This window comes from Aspergillus tubingensis, assembly GCF_013340325.1.
Source record: "Aspergillus tubingensis WU-2223L DNA, scaffold_11, whole genome shotgun sequence".
NCBI lineage: Eukaryota > Fungi > Ascomycota > Eurotiomycetes > Eurotiales > Aspergillaceae > Aspergillus > Aspergillus tubingensis.
The window spans coordinates 1,066,354-1,083,998 of NW_023336285.1; the positions used below are offsets into that span (position 1 = coordinate 1,066,354).

The following is a 17,645-nucleotide window of genomic DNA, read 5'->3' on the forward strand; positions in this document are numbered from 1 at the left end:
GAATTTAATTGATCCTCATTTCAGCATGACTAAAATACCAACGCTTTTAAGATAAGATATGAATCGCTTATACCGAACTCGATGATAATATCCTCGGTCTCTTGAAACCATCTCCAAACGTACATCTATCTAGCCCTCTCCGCCCAACTCAACCCACAATCCCAACCCATCGAACCCACTCCACTATCACAAAAATAAAGAATATCTGATCAAGCATTCTTAGCCTCCGGATCTCCCTCGGCCACCAACTTCCCAACAACCAAATACTTCTCAGAGAAGCGCTCCTCCCACGACTGCAAATTCTCCAACTGCTCGTTATCCAAATCCTTCAGATCATCCAACGGACCCTTCAGATCCTTGGTGAGCATTTCCTCGTCGAAGCTCTGGCATGCCAGACCGCGGGATGCGTCGCGACCGGCGAAATTCTCGTAGGGACCGCCCTGCACGTTTCATAGATTTTCATTAGTATTTTTACTTACTTCTATTTGAGGGGGGAAACTGGTTGTTTTGGGGGGGGAAAGTGTGTATGTACCGGTCCGTAAAAGTTCCTGCCGGGAGTCACGTCGAAGACACGACCACGGACAGCGAGGTAGACGGGAGCGTCATTCTCGCCGTTGAAGGGGAGGAGAGTGGTTGGGGTGAAGGTGCGGAAGACGACGGGGGGAGGACCCTTGGGGAGGCTGACGGGGGCTTTGGGACGGAGTTGGAGGTAGACGAGGATGACGAAGAGGGAGAGGAGGATGAGGTTGATGGGGGTGGCGATTGTCATGCTGGATTTATTGGTTATTTGTTAGTGAGGGTTCCTTGGGGAGAGTAGAGGAGAGGAGAGGGTAATATGTTGGTGGTGGTGAGGATAGTAAGCAACTGACACTTCGGCGGGCTGCGGGACAGCTTCGTCTGGAGGGATGGGGTTAGTTTATTTGATTGATTGTTATTGTTGGTTTAGGGGATGGTGTAGAGTTTGGGAGTACCTGGGGTAGACATGGTGAGTTGAGTGAGTGGAGATTTGTGGTATAGATGTGTGTCAACTTTAGGTGAGGGGGATAGAGAAAGTGATGGAATGAAGATGATGATGATGATGCTGGAGTTGGAGAGCCGCGGAACTCGCGATCATGACGAAGTTGAGGAGAAGAGCCAATCAGTGAAGGGGGATTGAGTGCGGAGAACAGGGCCGATTACGGTACTGATACGGTACGGCACGGGTTATCGGCACGTGCAGGCATGCTTGTGCATGCCTGAAGGGTCAGGCATTAAATAATAATTTTAAGTGTTTGTTTACTCCGTTACTAAGTAGTTACTAACTAGTAGTTACTACTGTTGATTGTGGATAATCTTTGCTCGGACGATTAACCCAAAGAATCTTAAGGCAGAGAAGATCAACTGATCGGACCATTCCTGGGAGACCGTTTGAGAGTCTGTGCGACGGAGATTGCTGTCTGGTTCAACTATACTAAAAGTAATTATACTAATTTTGGGATGCTCCTCTAATTGCGATGGAGCGTTGGGCTGCTCTCGACCATGGGGGCAGTTAAAATTAGAATTGAAGGACCATCCACAACTAACCGACTGACTCTGAAACAGGATCCTCCCGGCTGCATCCAAGTAGTGCTGGTGCTGGTGCTGGTGCTGTCAGTTGCTTCTCCGTGCTCCATTCATTTCTCATTCATTAATTTTCATCCCTTCTTTAGTTACTACTATTACTTACTCTTTTCTCCGCTTCTCGCACGCAGGCAAACCGGTTTGCTTTCAAAGAGAGGACCACCTTGACTTAGCTGTGTTTCTTTTCTTTCATTTTCTTTCTTTCTCCATTCTTTCCCCTCGCTTTTGCATCTGCGTGCGTTTTTAATTTATTTTTCTTTCTTTCGAGCCAATTGTCTGGTCTTATCTGTAGTATAACACCAGCTTTAGCCCTTTAATTAATTGTTCACTCGCTCTTCTCCACTAGTTCTCCTCCTTCGTCGTCTTCTCTTTCTCTCTCCCTCCCCTCCCCTTCGCTCTGCTGTGCTCCAATTCAGCTCTACTCTCTGACGTGCAGGCATGTCAGCTGCATGAAACCCACCTCTATTCGCCATAGCATAACTATATTGCTTTTTTCTTCTTCTATGTTAATCAGCGACCGTTTTGTGTCACTCCTTGCTTAGCCATTCCACCACGATCTAGAAATACTTTAAAGGTATGCGTTGAGATACGGATCACATTCCGGAATTTTGGACTTTCGTTCTAGCCTCGCGGGGTCTCATACTTATTTGTTGAATCAGTTTTAAACCACCGATCTCTCATCAATTTCACCCAATTCTATCACCCAAGAGTCCAACCGGCAACATGTGGGGGAAAATGTCTTTCCATCGTTCGCGGAAGCCCGTGATCGGGAAGCCTACACTGATCGACAAGACCCTAGATGATAGTGTCTACCGGTCTCTGTCCCCCGCTCCGGGCAACCAGAGCAGTGACACACTGGCCCATCCCAAGTCTCGTCCCGCAATTGCCCGGTAAGTCGTTTCATCCTTCTCTCCTGACTGTAATCAAAAGTAGCTGTGTTCTCTAATACGTTCTAGCAACCCGACGGACTCGCTCCTTCCTGCGCAACGCCCCGACACGGGTCGACGGGTCGCGTCCACCTCCCATGCCCTGGACATTGCAACTGGTGACCAGCCTCACCAGCGTTCCGCTAGCCTATCGCAAAATTATCTCCTAAACCCAGCTACCTTCACTCACGACCTATATCGACCCGAAAGTGCAAGCATTTCGCCCCCGGATTCCCCCATCTCCTTCGGTCGCCCACCGGCGAGTCGCGACAGCTCGCGTGTGTCACCCATAGAAGACGACTTCACACTCGATTCGAGCGCCGGATCCATGGAGAACAAGGAGAACACCAAATTCGCTAGCCATTTGCCCGTCTTGCGCAAGCGCGCCAACTCGCAGGCAGACCGGCTACAAACGCCCAAGTCCTCCAGAAGCCAGACATCCAGATGGGATGACTTATCTGGCGAGCTGACGCCCAGCGACTTCAGCAGATCTGGCCCGACAACTCCTGGCAGCGTTTCGTTCCGCACCGAAATCTCGGCAAAGCCTGCCTCATCCCATAGCTCGAATATCTTTGGCTGGAGCAAGGATCACTTGAATACGAAAAGGAAACTATCGGAGCCACGCACCCGGCTGTCCAAAACAGAGAATACGCTCCCACCCGGTGTGCGCGAGCCCTGGAAGGGACCTAGTGGACGAGCTCCGATAATAGCACCCATCCAGGAAAAGCCGAGGGCTAGATCACCATCACGTGTGCACATGTCCCGGAGTAACGATCGACTAAGAGAAGCGCACAGCACGACACCCGATTATGCCACTTGCGGGTTTGTTCCGACTGTTGTGACCACGATTACGGCTGGTGATTCCAAGCCAAAGGCGTCGGAGAGGGTTAAGCACACAACTAGCAGGGATAATCTCCGAGCACGAACCCCGGAGGAACCGGCTCCGAGCATTGTCAGCAGTGCTGAGCCGCCCCGTGTTGATTTCCCCGCACCAGATGACTGGGAGTCATCGTTGGCTGATTTGAAGTTGACAACTGATGACGCGGCCGAACAACCTGCAAGCCGCTTCAGCGCTACTACATATGAACCTACAGAAACCGCCAGCTCCGTTGGAAGTGCACGCGGTAGCATAGATGCCGCATCTCAGTCCACTGAACACGTCCCATCAATCATGTCTCGGAAACGGCCTGTACCTAGTAACGTTGCGCCAGCAAAAAAGCCCACCAGAAAGCCCACGCCGGCGCAGGCCGCTGAAGCCGAACCGCCTAAGGATCAGTTACAACTTACACCAGAAGAACAGATCCAGAACCGCATCCAGACGTTGGAGGCTCGCAGAGACACCCTGACGCGCCGGAGAGCGAACGTCGAAACAATCATCTATGAATTGACTCAAGTGATCCAGCCGAGCTCCGTTGCCTACGACATGGCAGCCAGGGACGAGGTGAAGCGGACGGTGGCCAGCCTTGAGACAGAACTTGCGGAGATCAAGCGGGAAGAGCACGAAATAGGTCTGAAGCTGTTCAGGGCTTGGAAAAAGCGCGACGATCTTGGGTATGGTGGGGGTAGCTTGTGGGTCAAACGAGTGACTAGTTGAAGAGCATCGGCTGTGACCGTTGGATTTCTTTTCTGGGTATCTTTCAGGATTCCCTTCCCTTCCCTTGAATCTTCTATCATTGTCATTTTGTTTATTTCCTTTTTCACCATCCTTTGGTCAGATTTTCCTGCTGCTGGATATTGGCCGAGGCGTGTCTTTGAGCGTTGCGAATACCCTTGGGCAGCATACAGCGGGTTTATGTTTACTTCTTCCTAACGATGCCAGTGGGCTATCTTCTTACTGTGCCGTGCGCAATGATACCCTTTCCGCTTGTTGGGGCTCCTAATCATGAAGCTGATCCTGGTGATTGACGGTATGGATATTTCTGGTGGATAGCAAAAGGTGCATTATTGTATGAAATGAAAAGGTGTCAAAGAAAAGTGGTTGCTCATGGTATTAGTGCTCAATGCATATGCAAATACTCCACACCGAGTTGTGGGTCGTAGCTCGTTGTATCTCGTGAGGACATATAGAACCTCAAGCCCACAGTCCGACTATTTCTTTCCAGACTTCTTGATACCCTGGTTACCAGTGTTCAGGGGGCCCTTGCCCTTGGCCTTCTCCATAAGTTCCTTCTTGGCCTTCTCCTCTGCAGATGCCCAATATGATTAGCCAAGTCACTACCACAAATTTTGATGTAACGAAGAACATACCAGCTCTCTTCTTGGCCTGGAAGGCGAGGTCATCCTCGTCCAGCTCCTTCTTGTCCTTCTTGGCGGACTTGAGAGGCTTGACCTTGCCACCTGTGCAGAAAGGGGATCAGTATGAGGCTATGAAAGATGAGCTTCTGAATAAGTGGCGACATCCTACCTTCTCTGCTTTGACCACCCATTGTGTCGTAGAATAAAAGTGTAGTGAACGTGGAGGAAGAGGATTTGAAGTGGCGCTTGCTGCGAGTCTTGGAGGAGGGGAAGAATCGCGGCGTCGCAAAAAATCGGCTGCTTATCAGCGATTGTCCCGCGGGGAGCCACTAGTCTCCTTTCCGCTTAGCCGCAAAATCTTCGGCGGCCGCCCCTCACCGCCCGGGCATCTCCCCATCTCAACTTTGGCTACTTTCGCACCTCATATCGCTGCCAAGTTTCCATCCATCCAGTCTTTCCATCCTTCACCCCATCTATCTGGCTCTGTCGATCTACTTTTTGAAATACAAAAGGATCTGAGGGAACCTCAAACCAAATAACACATCATAACACTGTCTCATGCTTTCTTGAGACGGTAGTCAAGGGCAAGGGCCGTGGCATTCTCAGCCGGTTGGACTTTCTCAATACACTCCTCCCAAAAAACGCTTCATCGGAAACGTTCTTGCTAACCGGGACTTACTTCTTTTGTCTCTGAAGCTGCTCGAAGAGCCAGCCCATACCTTTTTTAGTTCATCTTCAGGATCCCTGAGTGAGCCTGGTAATATACCACCATGGCATCCCGCAGGTCGAGGTCTCCATCGACCCCTTCAGAGGGTGAGATCATCGAATCAGGTTCAGAGACGAAGGCAACTACGTCGAAACTTCCTCTTAATGGCAGCATCGTTGACCGTCCCACCAGAGCTAGTCCTGCATCCGTGACACGGAGCAGATCGCCACGCCACCGGAGATCGAGGACCAGGACCAGGTCGACCTCGCGTACGCGGTCCCGTTCTCCCTACCGCGATTACAGAGGCTACAAGCGGCGCCGGGACGATGAATATGATGATTATGACCATGACGACCGGCGATACCGACACGAACCTCCCCGACGCGTCGGATCCCGATACGATGACGGCCGGTACTACGGACGAGGTCAACCCGACCGACGCGCACGGCCTTCCTATTATGACTACGACCGTGAAGAGCACTACGGCGATGGCCTCCGATATAGCGACGAATCTGATCGCCGCAGAGAGAAACGCGCGCGCACGCGGAGCCGGTCGCCGTACCGCGAAGTTCGCAAGCCTAAGCAGTATTCCGGGGATGAGTGGGAGTCTCCAAGAGATGAGAGTACTGCCTCTCGGAATCGCAGGAGGGGGGCTTCTATTGAACAGTCAGTGAGCGAGCGAGGGAACACTCCAGTCGTCGCTCAAGGTATTAAGCAAGATGCTGAAACTCAGAAACCTCAGGTGCAGCAAGCTTCTGCCACCTTACATGCCCATGTTGATAGGTAGGTCTTCCCAGTCGGTAGATGGTACTAAGCTAATGTTTTTAGTGTGAATGGGGCGTCCGAAAATCACGACGAACAACCCCCAGCCGAACCCCTTGACGAAGCAGCCCAGTTAGAGGCCCGTCGCAAACGACGTGAAGCAATCCGGGCTAAATACCGCGGCCAAGCTACCCCGATGCGTTTGCAGGCACTTCACATCGGTGAAAGTAGTAGAGATTCGTCCACTCCAGGTGCTGATACTGCCGCATCAGGCAGTGCTGTTTCTGGTAAGTTTCTGACCGCTAGATCGTGTCAAAGTGAGTGAATTTGTAGCTAACAGCGTATTCGTTTACAGAAGCAGCACCGTTGTCAGCACCTGAGACACCTGCTGATAGTCCAGGGGAGTTGTTCTCTGACTTCAAAGTAGGCAAAGATGCTGATTTAATGAACGGCGCACCGGTAAACGGTGTGGACAAAGATGGTCCGTCTGCAGCAGACTACGACCCTACCTTGGACATGAAAGCGGAGAGGGAGAGGCATGATAGTCGTGGTACTAATGAGGAGTTGTCTGCGGCGTCTTATGACGAGACGCAAACCTCCCGACAGGACATCCTGCTCCCCGATGCTGTTCAACCCCCGCCTCAGCCCAAAGCGAAGGATCCTTATGACATGTTCGCAGAGGATGATGACGATGATATGTTCGCTGAAGACACGCAGGAGACTACGCAGCCAACGCATGCATCGGCTAAGTCGGCAGTCCCGCAGCCCAAAGAGCTCGACATCAGTATGATGGACAACTGGGACGACCCGGAAGGATATTACAATGTCCGGCTGGGTGAGTTGATTAACGGGCGATACCATGTGCAGCAGAATCTAGGCAAAGGCATGTTCTCGTCGGTCGTACGCGCCACGGACTCCAAGACTGGTGGCTTGGTTGCCATCAAGATCATCCGCCAGAATGACACGATGAAGAAGGCGGGCATGAAGGAAATCGGCATACTGGAGCAGCTTCACGAGGCCGATCCGGAGGACAAGAAGCATCTTATCAAGTTTGAGCGGTACTTTGACCACAAGGGACATCTGTGCATGGTGTTTGAGAACCTGAGCATGAACCTGCGGGAGGTCTTGAAGAAATTCGGCCGCGACGTTGGTCTGAACCTGCGAGCCATCCGGGCGTATGCCCAGCAGATATTCCTGGGGCTCAGCTTGATGCGGAAGTGCAACATTCTCCATGCGGACCTCAAGCCCGACAACCTGTTGGTCAACGAGCAACGCAACATCCTCAAAGTGTGCGACCTGGGATCGGCATCCCCGGCGACGGAGAACGAGATCACACCGTATCTCGTGAGTCGATTCTACCGGGCGCCCGAGATTATTTTGGGAATCCCGTACGACCACGCCATTGATGTGTGGTCGATCGGCTGCACGTTGTTCGAGCTGTACACGGGCAAGATACTGTTTACGGGGCGCAACAACAACCAGATGCTACGATCCATCATGGAATGCCGTGGCAAATATCCGCCGAAGCTGCTGCGGCGAGGGTCGCTGACGCCGATGCACTTCGATGACATGCTTAACTTCTTGAGCATGGAAGAGGATAAGATCACCGGGCGACCAGTCACGCGGGTGCTGGACTTCAAGAAGCCGACGCGGGACTTGAAGACCCGGCTAATGGGAGGCAAGGAGACACGAGGCATGACAGACAGTGAGGCAAAAGAGCTGGCCCAATTTGTGGATCTACTGGACCGATGCTTGAACCTCAATCCGGAGAAGCGGTGCACGCCGACAGAGGCGTTGAAACATCCGTTTCTGTCTCGGCCCAAGGCGTAATCACTTTCCTTCTTCTTTTCTTATCTGGAGTATACTTTTTTGAGATGATTGCGGGCCCATCCGTTGTACATATTATGTCATAGTAGTACTTTTTTTCACCTCTCAATTGAGAAATATATCCACCGAAGATCGTTGCCACTGGTATAAAAGTAGGACAAGATGACTCACCAGTAAACAAAGAGCGAGAATCGCATCCGATCATCCATAACCACACTGAGTAATGCGGATGAATGGGATGTTGGGTTGGATCCGGGGCACGCCCAGTGGCAAACCCAGCTACGGAGTTACTAGTAGAACTACGCCCCATGGATCCATCCATGATCCGTGATCCCGGGGCGGGAGGCAAACCCGGACGACTACGACGCGTGCCACCCCAGAAGCCTAGTACGTAGTTCTAACCGCGGGTCCCAGCACTTTCTAGAACGTCTTCAAATTGATGAATCATTCGATGATGATGATAAATGAGGCTCAGCTGTGCTACTGAGTACTGATTTGCCGCGTGTGCTCCACAACGTCCAGGCAGCCACCTACTTACCCACTGGCTTCATTCAGCTGAGGCTTGGATTCTAGGTGGGTTAACGGTTTGATTCCATGGGACGGGACTTGTTGATTGATTGATTGATTGATCGATTAGTTGATCGATTGATTGATGGGTTGATGATTGACTAACAGACGGGATGAGATCCCGGTCCACTTATGTATGTACTTACTTTACTTGACATGGTAAATCCGATGAGTTTAGTAGTTGCCGCTTTGTTTCCACTCCGCGCATTTCTCAGCTACTGTTGAGTATACCGTGGATTATTGTCAAGGGTCTATGATGGTGATGATGATGATCAATGATTGTTAAACTCATTACTTGGTAAATCTTACTGAGAGAGGGAATGGGATAGGTAGGAAGGAGTAGATACTCTATACGGTACTACTTTTGCTTTTTTCACTTTTGCTTTTGCTGTTATGAGACTACTAATAATGGCGGTAGGGCGAAATCGGAGAATTAATGAGGTCATTTATTGGTTTCAGTTTCAGTTTCTCATCATCCATCGGGGTTTCTACTTACAGTACTATGGTGATGGGATGTGATGTGATATGTGAATACCATTATATACCGAGGTTCTGTCTTGGATGGATGTATCTGGTTGGTCTTTGGATGGGTCAGAAGTATATTGTTCTTATTACTTACTTGGTATCTTCGTATGGAGTATTTTGTGGATATTATATATGGGGTTGATTGGGGAGGGAAATATATTGTGTTGGGATACCTACTTACTTATTTACTTACTCAAGAGGATATAAATGTTTGCTTTTACTAAAGGTTATAACACCTTATAGTTTATAGAATTAGAAAAATATACCGTTGAACAAGATTGTGATAGCTAGATATTAGCAAGAAAACAAGGCAAATATGCATATCTGCACCTCTGCATCACAGTACATACATACATAAAACACATGTTCTATGTACCCTTAAATATGGAGTACAAAAGAAAAGAAAAAAAAAAAAGTAAACTACTCATCACACAGCAAGCATAGTGATGGAGTCCACTCCATATTCTAATGTACCAAGGTACAGCATGCAAGCAGGATAAAAAAACTAAGTTTACTTGCTTGCTTACATAGCCACTTTCATGCCATGCCATGCCATGCCTGTACATGAACGCAGTCATCATCATCACCACAGCCTACTATGTATCCACATAGTTACCTGTTAAGCGCTTCGAGTCCGAATAATCGTGGTTTCAACCGCTGATCTTAATTTCAGGGCTCAACTTACCTACAGTACCTAGGCTACTCCGTACGTAGTTATAAAAAGCAATTATACTAAGGGATTACCCCCGTATTTATGGAGTTATCTTTAATACATGTCTCAAAAGACAGCAGGGGTCTGTTTGTCTGTCTGTTGAGCGGGTAAGTAAGGCGAAGGGAGGTACGGAATAGTTAGTTACTTTGGGAATTCTCCGTGGGAAGGCTGGTAGCTTGGGCTGTTATCATTGTGTGATTACAATTAGAACTACTATGAGCCAAGTGTACTCCGTTGATAGTTCTTTCTTTCATTATTATCCGGTGGTCTGTGTCTACTACACAATGTCTTTGGCTGATATAGTTGTTGGAGAAACGGGGCTGTGGATCGGAACTGCTTTATATAGACGAAGGTGCATGACCCTGCAAGCCTTGCAATCACAGTAGTATCATTAGTATAATACTAAGAGATTGTATACTAGCAGGCAGGCAGCCTACCAAACCAAAGAATGAAGCAACAACAACAACGCCCCGGGCAAACCGCAAACCGGGCTAATTCTTTTTATTGCTCATGGTCTGTGCAGTACCTACCAGATCAAGAATAGTTCGAAATGAATGGATCCATGATGCGGGCAAAAAAGAAAGCATGGACAGATTGAGCCAATTATCATTGGAGACTGCTGCCCGAGAGATCCCCACCGCCAAGGCTTCGGACAGCAAACGTGGCAGCAAAGCAGCCAATCATCAAGCGCCATGGCTGTCATTCGGGAATTCTCGAAGCGGACGAACTGGGCTGTCATTGGCCCCGGCGTCATTGCCTCACTTTATTGAGTTCGGTTGCAACTTTGACCTACTAACTAGGAAGTTTTAGTTTAGCATGGATTGGCATTAACACATCCCATCTTGCTTTGCTTGCTTGCTTTGCCTGCTTGCTGGTCAGTACAGGAAGTAGTATAGTTCGGAGGGGGTCGGGTTGATTCAGAAGGCGTCTGCTTGCTGAACTTTACACTTTAGTTTTGGCAATAGTTCGCTCATGTGTTGGATGAATGTCCTCGCTGCTAGCCAACGGGTTGACGATGCTTCAAAAAGACGGTGAGATCTAAACCAGATGTTCTTTCTTTTTGGGTGGAAAGAATGAAGTTGGTGGCCGGAGAAAAAGCAGAATCTGGCAACTGTCGCACCGTTGTTGTCTGGCAAGGCGATGAGTTAGTAACTAGACTACTAAACAGTAGACTAGACTACTCCGTACTGACTTGACTATGGAGTCGAGTCAAGTCAGTCAGGCTGCCCGTCATTCACAACACGCAGCGGGAAGTTGGATGGTGCCCCATCCAGCCATCTCCGTTTGGCTCGACCGTTTCGTATAGAACATCCAATTCGTTTCGTCCTGCAATCCTCCCCTTCGTTGCCCCCCTCCTCGTTTAGTCATACTGTTGTACCCGCTTGTGGTCCATAAGCCTAGAACTCCCATGGTCAGATTAACAATCGTTCACCTCTTTTGCTCAAAACTTTGTCCCAGCATCACTCATTTCCCAGTAACCAACTGTAGGAGAGGAGAGATGTTGCTGGTGGAGTCATGAGCTGGCATTACAGAGAACAGCCTATACAGCCAACCTATCTACCCAGAAAGTATCTACTCGGTAGAGTCTACTGGCTTTTACCGTCCGAACGCCCGGTGAGATTGCAAGAACCACTGTTGATCGGGGGAGGTGATTTCAACGTTTCACCACACTGACGATCCAGCGCGTATACCGTTGTGAAGCAAGTTACGGAGTAAATCGATAGTAGATAGATAGAGATGGAGATGGGCGAGATGGATCGTGCCCTGTCAACCAAAATCATAATCATAATAATAATAATAATAATAATAACCGCCCTGGGAAGTTTCAACTAATTTTCCATCTTCCCGCCCTGCATCTTGAGTCTGAGAGTTTAGAACTTCAGACACGGACAGTATAGTAAATGTGGGGCAAAGGAACCTCCTCCTCCCCCTTCCCCATCCGGGTCCCTTTCAGCCAGTCATCCATCTTGCCAGCCTCATTCCTACCACACAGCCGCCCAGGCAATGGCAACAACGGGGCATCCGGGCGCTGATACAATCAACCAACGGACCCAGTGGACTATAGGCGGGCGCGTGTGTATGTGTGTGGCCATGAGCTCATTTGTGCGTTCCCCCCCCTTTCACCACCACCACCACCACCACAACCTTCCTCCCCAAAAGAGGCTGGACCTAGTAATAATGCCGCCCACCTCTCCATGGCAGGCAATCCTTCCAGCATTTCCATCCCAGTTCATCTGACTGAACTCCATTCTTCAAACCAATCACACCCACGGGGAGGCGGATTTATCTTCCCTGGGCGTTACCGCATTCAGCCAATGACGAGGGGATGTGCTCGGGCCAGCCTGGAACAGCATTGGCATTGAAAAAGTGTGAGTGGAGCCAATCTGCACCCGAATGACCTGTCACAACTCGTCCTCCTACACTCACACCGCCTCCTAGAACAAACATTACCTAGCATTGTGTGCTGGAGGCAGCAAATCACCGCCCTTCAGTTGCGGTCTGTTCTGCGTTGCCTTCTCAGGTTTCCATTCCAACTTTCTCTGATCGTCGATCTTTGGGGATAGACCTTTCTTTTTTGTTTTTTTGCTTTTTGCCTGGTCGGGGACCGGACACTAAACCCGTACAGCCACGACGGCGGCGGCATTGGCCGTCTGCTCATCGGGTCTGCGCGGAGCTCTTCCCATTCATTGAGTCTCACTCCATTTGAGGGTTATTGTTTATTATTATTATTATGTAGACTGTACTGTAGGGATGGATGGGTGGATAGATTTCAGGCCACTACTACTATACTACACCCTCTGTATACTGTAGGGTCAGGTCCAGGCATCCAAGCTTAGAGCCTTGTGACCCTCCTAACTAACTAAACTGAAAGGGGGTGTGCGGTGCTGCCAGAGTTTCGGTTTCCCTCCACGCACTCGTGCCCATTTGGCCCTCCATTCCCTTTCCACCCACCCCCTCCCTAGCACAGTATCTAGTCAACAGATCCACCCGACTAGTAAGGGGAGGTGTCTCTTTTTTCGCCTTGCCAGATCGTGGACAATCCCCCCCTTAGCTAGAGATAGTCTGTCAACTCAAGTCACAATGTGTGTGGGTGTGGAGAGAATCCAGCAATCGCGTGGTATCTAATCTACTACTTCGGTATGGCAAGAAACAAAGCTGGTTAGTCAGGACCCAGTGGATACTAATGATGTCGATTCATGGATCCTCCCAGGCCTCCTCTCCTCAGCTTACGCCGCGGGTGCGTGTTAGTTATTCTTGGTTTCGTTTCTCGCCGCCTGGATCTCGCGGTCGCGGCCTTGTCGGTCAGTGTCTCTAGTGGGGGAAGAGGGAAAGGCAGTTTGGTTTGGTTCCGTCTTTGCTCATCCACACACACTCACATACACCTTTCCTATTTGTAGCTGGACCCTAAACTAGTCTAAGCATCATACATGTTAGCTTGGGTTGGTTGGGTGGAGTTGGCCAAACTCCACCCAGCTGGACGCATGGCCCCGACCAATCCGGTGGCGAGGTTTGGGTTTCTGGTCTGCAGGCTGAAGATGTAACGGGGGAGTTACATAGTGAATTTTAGGGGGCATGGATGGATGGATGGTGGATGGCGGATGGTGTAGGAGAGAAGGGGGGGGTCGGTCGGTCGGTCGGTCACCTGGGGGTAATGAGTTCTGAATGGTCGGCCAGCTTTTTCGAGATGATGATTCGTGGGCTGCAGCCTCTGAGGTAATGGAGACTTTCAGTAAGTTCCAGTTCAGTTCTTGCTCATGGAGATGAGAATGGAGTGAGTGAGTGGCTCTGGCCACGAGTGGTCCCAGGCTTAGTGGCAGTTGGGGAGGAAGGATTATTATTCGTGTTATGGGATGGGTGATGATGCTGCTGATGATGATGATGATGATTAGGTGTTACTATTATGAGATTTATTAGGGAGGATAATTATTATTTCATCGAATTTAATTATTAGGTGTTATTATTTTCTGATTTTCTGTTAAGGGAATAATAATATAATTATTATTTTACTTTCGACTTAATTTAATTTCTTCTGGTGGTGGTGGTGTTGTTTTTTTTTCTGGGTCCCTGGGGATTTTCTGGGTCCCTATTTTTCGCCATTTCCTGCTGAGAATGGATGGATCTGGCTGGCTCCCTCATTCTGACTCTCTGGACTGAGAGTCTCTTTCTCTCTTATCGCCGCCCCGTCCATCATCGCCATATTAATCTTATTTTTACTTATTTTTACCTGGCCTTCCGCGCTCCGTCTTAATCCCTATACTTCCACCTCTCTTCTTCCTCTCCTGTCTCTTCCTATTCCGTCCTCGTCCTCTCTGGCGTGTTTAATCGTTTTTCCTCTTTCCGACAAGTTCCCGTCAAGTCATTGATCTTCGTCTTGCATTTTGTTGCTTTTCTTCTTTCTTCGGCTTCTCTTCCTCTTCTTCGTGATATAGTTTCTGGGACTTGTTTTGCATATATATCATTTGCCCCCCCTTATCCTTCACTGCACGTCCCCCTTTTATACCCTCCACCCCCCTTCCCTTCCCTTTCCCTCTCCCCCCCACGGCCATATTAACTATCCGCTGGCCCCCATCTGACTGCTTCCCTGGAACTGCATCCATCCCTGGCTGTGCAACTTCCCTGGACTACTTGCCCCCCTCTCCCCCAATAAGCCAAAAATAATACCACCACCAACTGCCACTGCCACTCCCGCTACTACTCATCTTCAACCACAACTACTACAACCACCATCCTACCCACGGCCTTCCGTTGGACATTCCCTAGGATTTGATTGCTTATCCAAGTTGATCAACTGCATTCCTTCAATGGCTCCTTGAACAAGTGAAAAAAAAATATCTATTAAGGAAAGACTGGCGACTCTCCTTTGGTGCTCTTCTCTCTCACTCCCGGCTATCCCGTACTTTGCTCACTGGTTTGGATGACTACCTGAAACCCGCCACCGGATTTTGGACCCCCAGGATTTATATCAACAAACCACCCCTTACAGCCGTTGAGACAAGAAACTACCATTTACCTCCCCCTCCTTCCCTCTCCTTTCCCCCTCCCTTTGAATACTATACTCTACTTCAGGGAAAGACTCAAGTGCCGGTGCGTGCTTCGAGTCTTACTTGCCTGTCACCAATCCACCAAAGCAAGAAGAAGCCCATCCCAAAACCTACCTTCCCTCATGCTCATGCTACCCCCTTCTCCCCTGTACGGCATGTATCCCCCCATGCCCCCCACTCCGCCTCCTTCTCCGCCCATCTCCCGTTGCTATGCTCCGGAAGACCGTCTAGGATTTCTCTTGGCCAACCGTCTGGAACTCACCAGCATCCTAGGCGTCGGTGCCTATGGAGTGGTGTACACGGCCGTCGACATTCATACCAATGTTCTGTATGCTGTCAAGGCCCTCAACAAGACCGGGCTGGATCCCCGGCAGCTCAAGTTCCAGCAGCGGGAAATCAAGCTCCACCATCTGGCCAGCCAACATCCCAATGTGGTTTCCCTGGTTCGCATTATGGATTCCGTCGATTGCACCTACGTGGTGATTGAGTTCTGTCCCGAGGGCGATCTCTTCTCCAGCATTACTGAAAAGGGCAACTTCGTGGGCAATGACCCCTTGGTCAAGCGTGTCTTCCTTCAAATCCTGGATGCCGTCCAGTTCTGCCATTCCCTGGGAATCTACCATCGGGACCTCAAGCCGGAAAACATCTTGGTAACGGACCAGGGCTTGACGGTCAAGCTTGCTGACTTTGGCCTGGCTACTACGGACTACTTGACGTCGGATTTTGGTTGCGGATCCACTTTCTACATGTCACCAGGTGCGTGAATGCCCTTCCCTTCCCCCCCACCCGAAACATTCCGATGAAACATTCACTGACGAAGATGATACCAAAGAATGCCAGCAACCAAACCCTCGTCCCATGTCGTGCTATGAGTCGGCACCCAATGATGTGTGGAGTCTAGGTGTTATCCTCGTCAACTTGACCTGCGGTCGCAACCCCTGGAAACGTGCCTCGATCGAGGACTCCACGTTCCGAGCTTATCTCAAGGATCCTTACTTCCTGAAATCCATCCTGCCACTGTCGGATGAGATGATCTGCATCCTGAACCGCATCTTTGAGTGCGACCCCTCCAAGAGGATTACCATCCCGGAGCTTCGCCAGTTGATCCTGGAGTGCCCGCGGTTTACCATGAATCCCATCGCCCCCTGGTCTGCCAGCGGACCGGTGCCGGTTGACTACGTCAACGGTCCGGTTCCGGTGTCCGTTCCCGTGGACGCCTTCAACACCCAAACCTCCTCTGTCTCCTCTGGGTCATCGCAGTACTCCGACTTTTCGGAGTCTGCCGTCTCGGATGCTTCATCCTTCACGGAAGGCTACCCCGACCTTGACAGTGTCTCGTCGATGTCTTCCGTGGGCCTGGAGCCGGGACTGGAATGCAAAGATGACTTTATGGACCCTGTCTCTTGCGGTGGTATCCCGGAGCCGCATCTTGCCCATGCCCCTTTTACCATTCCAATTCCCGTTTGCTAAACTGGACCTCACCGTCCACCCTACAAGGGAAAGCAAGAAAAGAAATAAAAATAAAAAACGAAAAAAGGCCCACTTAACGCAGGTTTACGATTTACGGCAATTCTTTCGATATTACATCCCACTGGATTTGGATCTTTACTACACCTATTCTTGGATCATCTCCGCCTTGCATTATTCCAGCGACATTGTATTATTTCCGCCGGAGGGAATCCGAGGAGATCGATTTCCTTTCTGGACATACGCCTTTTTCTATTTCCCACTCTTTACACCGTTGGCTTCCATTCCTTGGAGTTTGGATATTATACCCGGATTGACATCCACTGGAGCTCAGCCGTCGGGCATAAATTGCCCTTTTGAGGAAGCGGAGTTCTGTCAGCTCGCCCTGCGAGTCCGTTGGAAGGCAGAAACCGTGGCTATGTTATTATTAATTTGTCACCACATTGGGAGGATCTCTTGCGTTTCTGGTGATATACTTGTGTTTGGTGTTACTGGGTGGTGTTGCTGGCGTTTTCACCATCGGCCATTGTCATGGAAAGAAGAAAAGAAAAATACCCCGGAGCAGAGGTGAAGCATTTGCATTTTGATTGTCGAATTTTACCGCTAGGAGTTGGATGGCACACTTGGTCGCTCTTTTGGGATGATACCTTGAGTCGTTGAGGACTACTCTTCTTCTTCGTTTTCCTACTACTCTACTACTACTACTTCATTTTACATAATCTGTCGATAAATAGTTTTGATTTCGGACTGTCTCCCTATTAGGGGGAAGCCGCCAGGCTGATATTCAGTCTGATTGGCTGGCTGTGGTGAGAGGCTGGAATGTGTTTTCGGTGCAACAGCGTGAACCAGGGTGGAACATCCTTGGATACGATATCTGCAATAGACGAGGACTAGACGATGCTTTTTCTCTATCTATCTCCCCTTCTGCTGGTACACTGACTTGGGCCTGATGACACGCTCTTCCAGTGAGACCCACGACGTGAAGCTGTGGTCCACTGGCGAGTCGCCGTCTGTTCCCTGCTATGCTGTAGCAGTTTAGCACAACCAGTCAATGCTGCTGATGCAACCATCAGCCGGCGCCTACGAGAAAAAATTGACTCTGGAGTCTGGTCTGGACCCTCTCGTCTACCCCCGAAGAGAGGGGCCAGCTGTCTGACGGGGAGGCAGCCACCAGGCGGGTGAGCAGGCCTGTCTCAACCAGTCATTGTCTATATGCAGTATACTATGGTTTTCTTGAGTGTGACCTGGCTGGGCCTGGTCGGATTCTCTCGCAGCCT

At 49.9% G+C, this 17,645-nt stretch overlaps 5 protein-coding genes across 5 annotated transcripts; 3 read left to right on the forward strand and 2 right to left on the reverse strand.

The window, feature by feature from the left end:
- Positions 1 to 209: 209 nt before the first annotated feature.
- Positions 210 to 984, reverse strand: AtWU_09697 (cytochrome b5-like heme/steroid binding domain-containing protein; the record flags this gene model as incomplete). The annotated part of the gene is made up of 4 exons (XM_035504803.1): positions 210 to 440; positions 533 to 770; positions 870 to 897; positions 972 to 984. 4 exons carry the CDS (start codon positions 982 to 984, stop codon positions 210 to 212), a joined length of 510 nt encoding a protein of 169 aa, XP_035360696.1.
- Positions 985 to 2,322: 1,338 nt separating this feature from the next.
- On the forward strand, positions 2,323 to 4,119 carry AtWU_09698 (uncharacterized protein; the record flags this gene model as incomplete). Its single annotated transcript, XM_035504804.1, has 2 exons — positions 2,323 to 2,489; positions 2,556 to 4,119. The coding sequence occupies 2 exons, from the start codon at positions 2,323 to 2,325 to the stop codon at positions 4,117 to 4,119; spliced, it is 1,731 nt and encodes a 576-aa protein (XP_035360697.1).
- Positions 4,120 to 4,613: 494 nt separating this feature from the next.
- Positions 4,614 to 4,951, reverse strand: AtWU_09699 (translation machinery-associated protein 7; the record flags this gene model as incomplete). The annotated part of the gene is made up of 3 exons (XM_035504805.1): positions 4,614 to 4,708; positions 4,773 to 4,862; positions 4,930 to 4,951. 3 exons carry the CDS (start codon positions 4,949 to 4,951, stop codon positions 4,614 to 4,616), a joined length of 207 nt encoding a protein of 68 aa, XP_035360698.1.
- A 579-nt stretch (positions 4,952 to 5,530) lies between these two features.
- Positions 5,531 to 8,058, forward strand: AtWU_09700 (putative serine/threonine protein kinase (Prp4); the record flags this gene model as incomplete). The annotated part of the gene is made up of 3 exons (XM_035504806.1): positions 5,531 to 6,249; positions 6,295 to 6,515; positions 6,584 to 8,058. 3 exons carry the CDS (start codon positions 5,531 to 5,533, stop codon positions 8,056 to 8,058), a joined length of 2,415 nt encoding a protein of 804 aa, XP_035360699.1.
- Positions 8,059 to 15,023: 6,965 nt separating this feature from the next.
- AtWU_09701 (serine/threonine-protein kinase) lies at positions 15,024 to 16,371 on the forward strand (the record flags this gene model as incomplete). The annotated part of the gene is made up of 2 exons (XM_035504807.1): positions 15,024 to 15,657; positions 15,734 to 16,371. The coding sequence occupies 2 exons, from the start codon at positions 15,024 to 15,026 to the stop codon at positions 16,369 to 16,371; spliced, it is 1,272 nt and encodes a 423-aa protein (XP_035360700.1).
- Between the last annotated feature and the right edge of the window lie 1,274 nt (positions 16,372 to 17,645).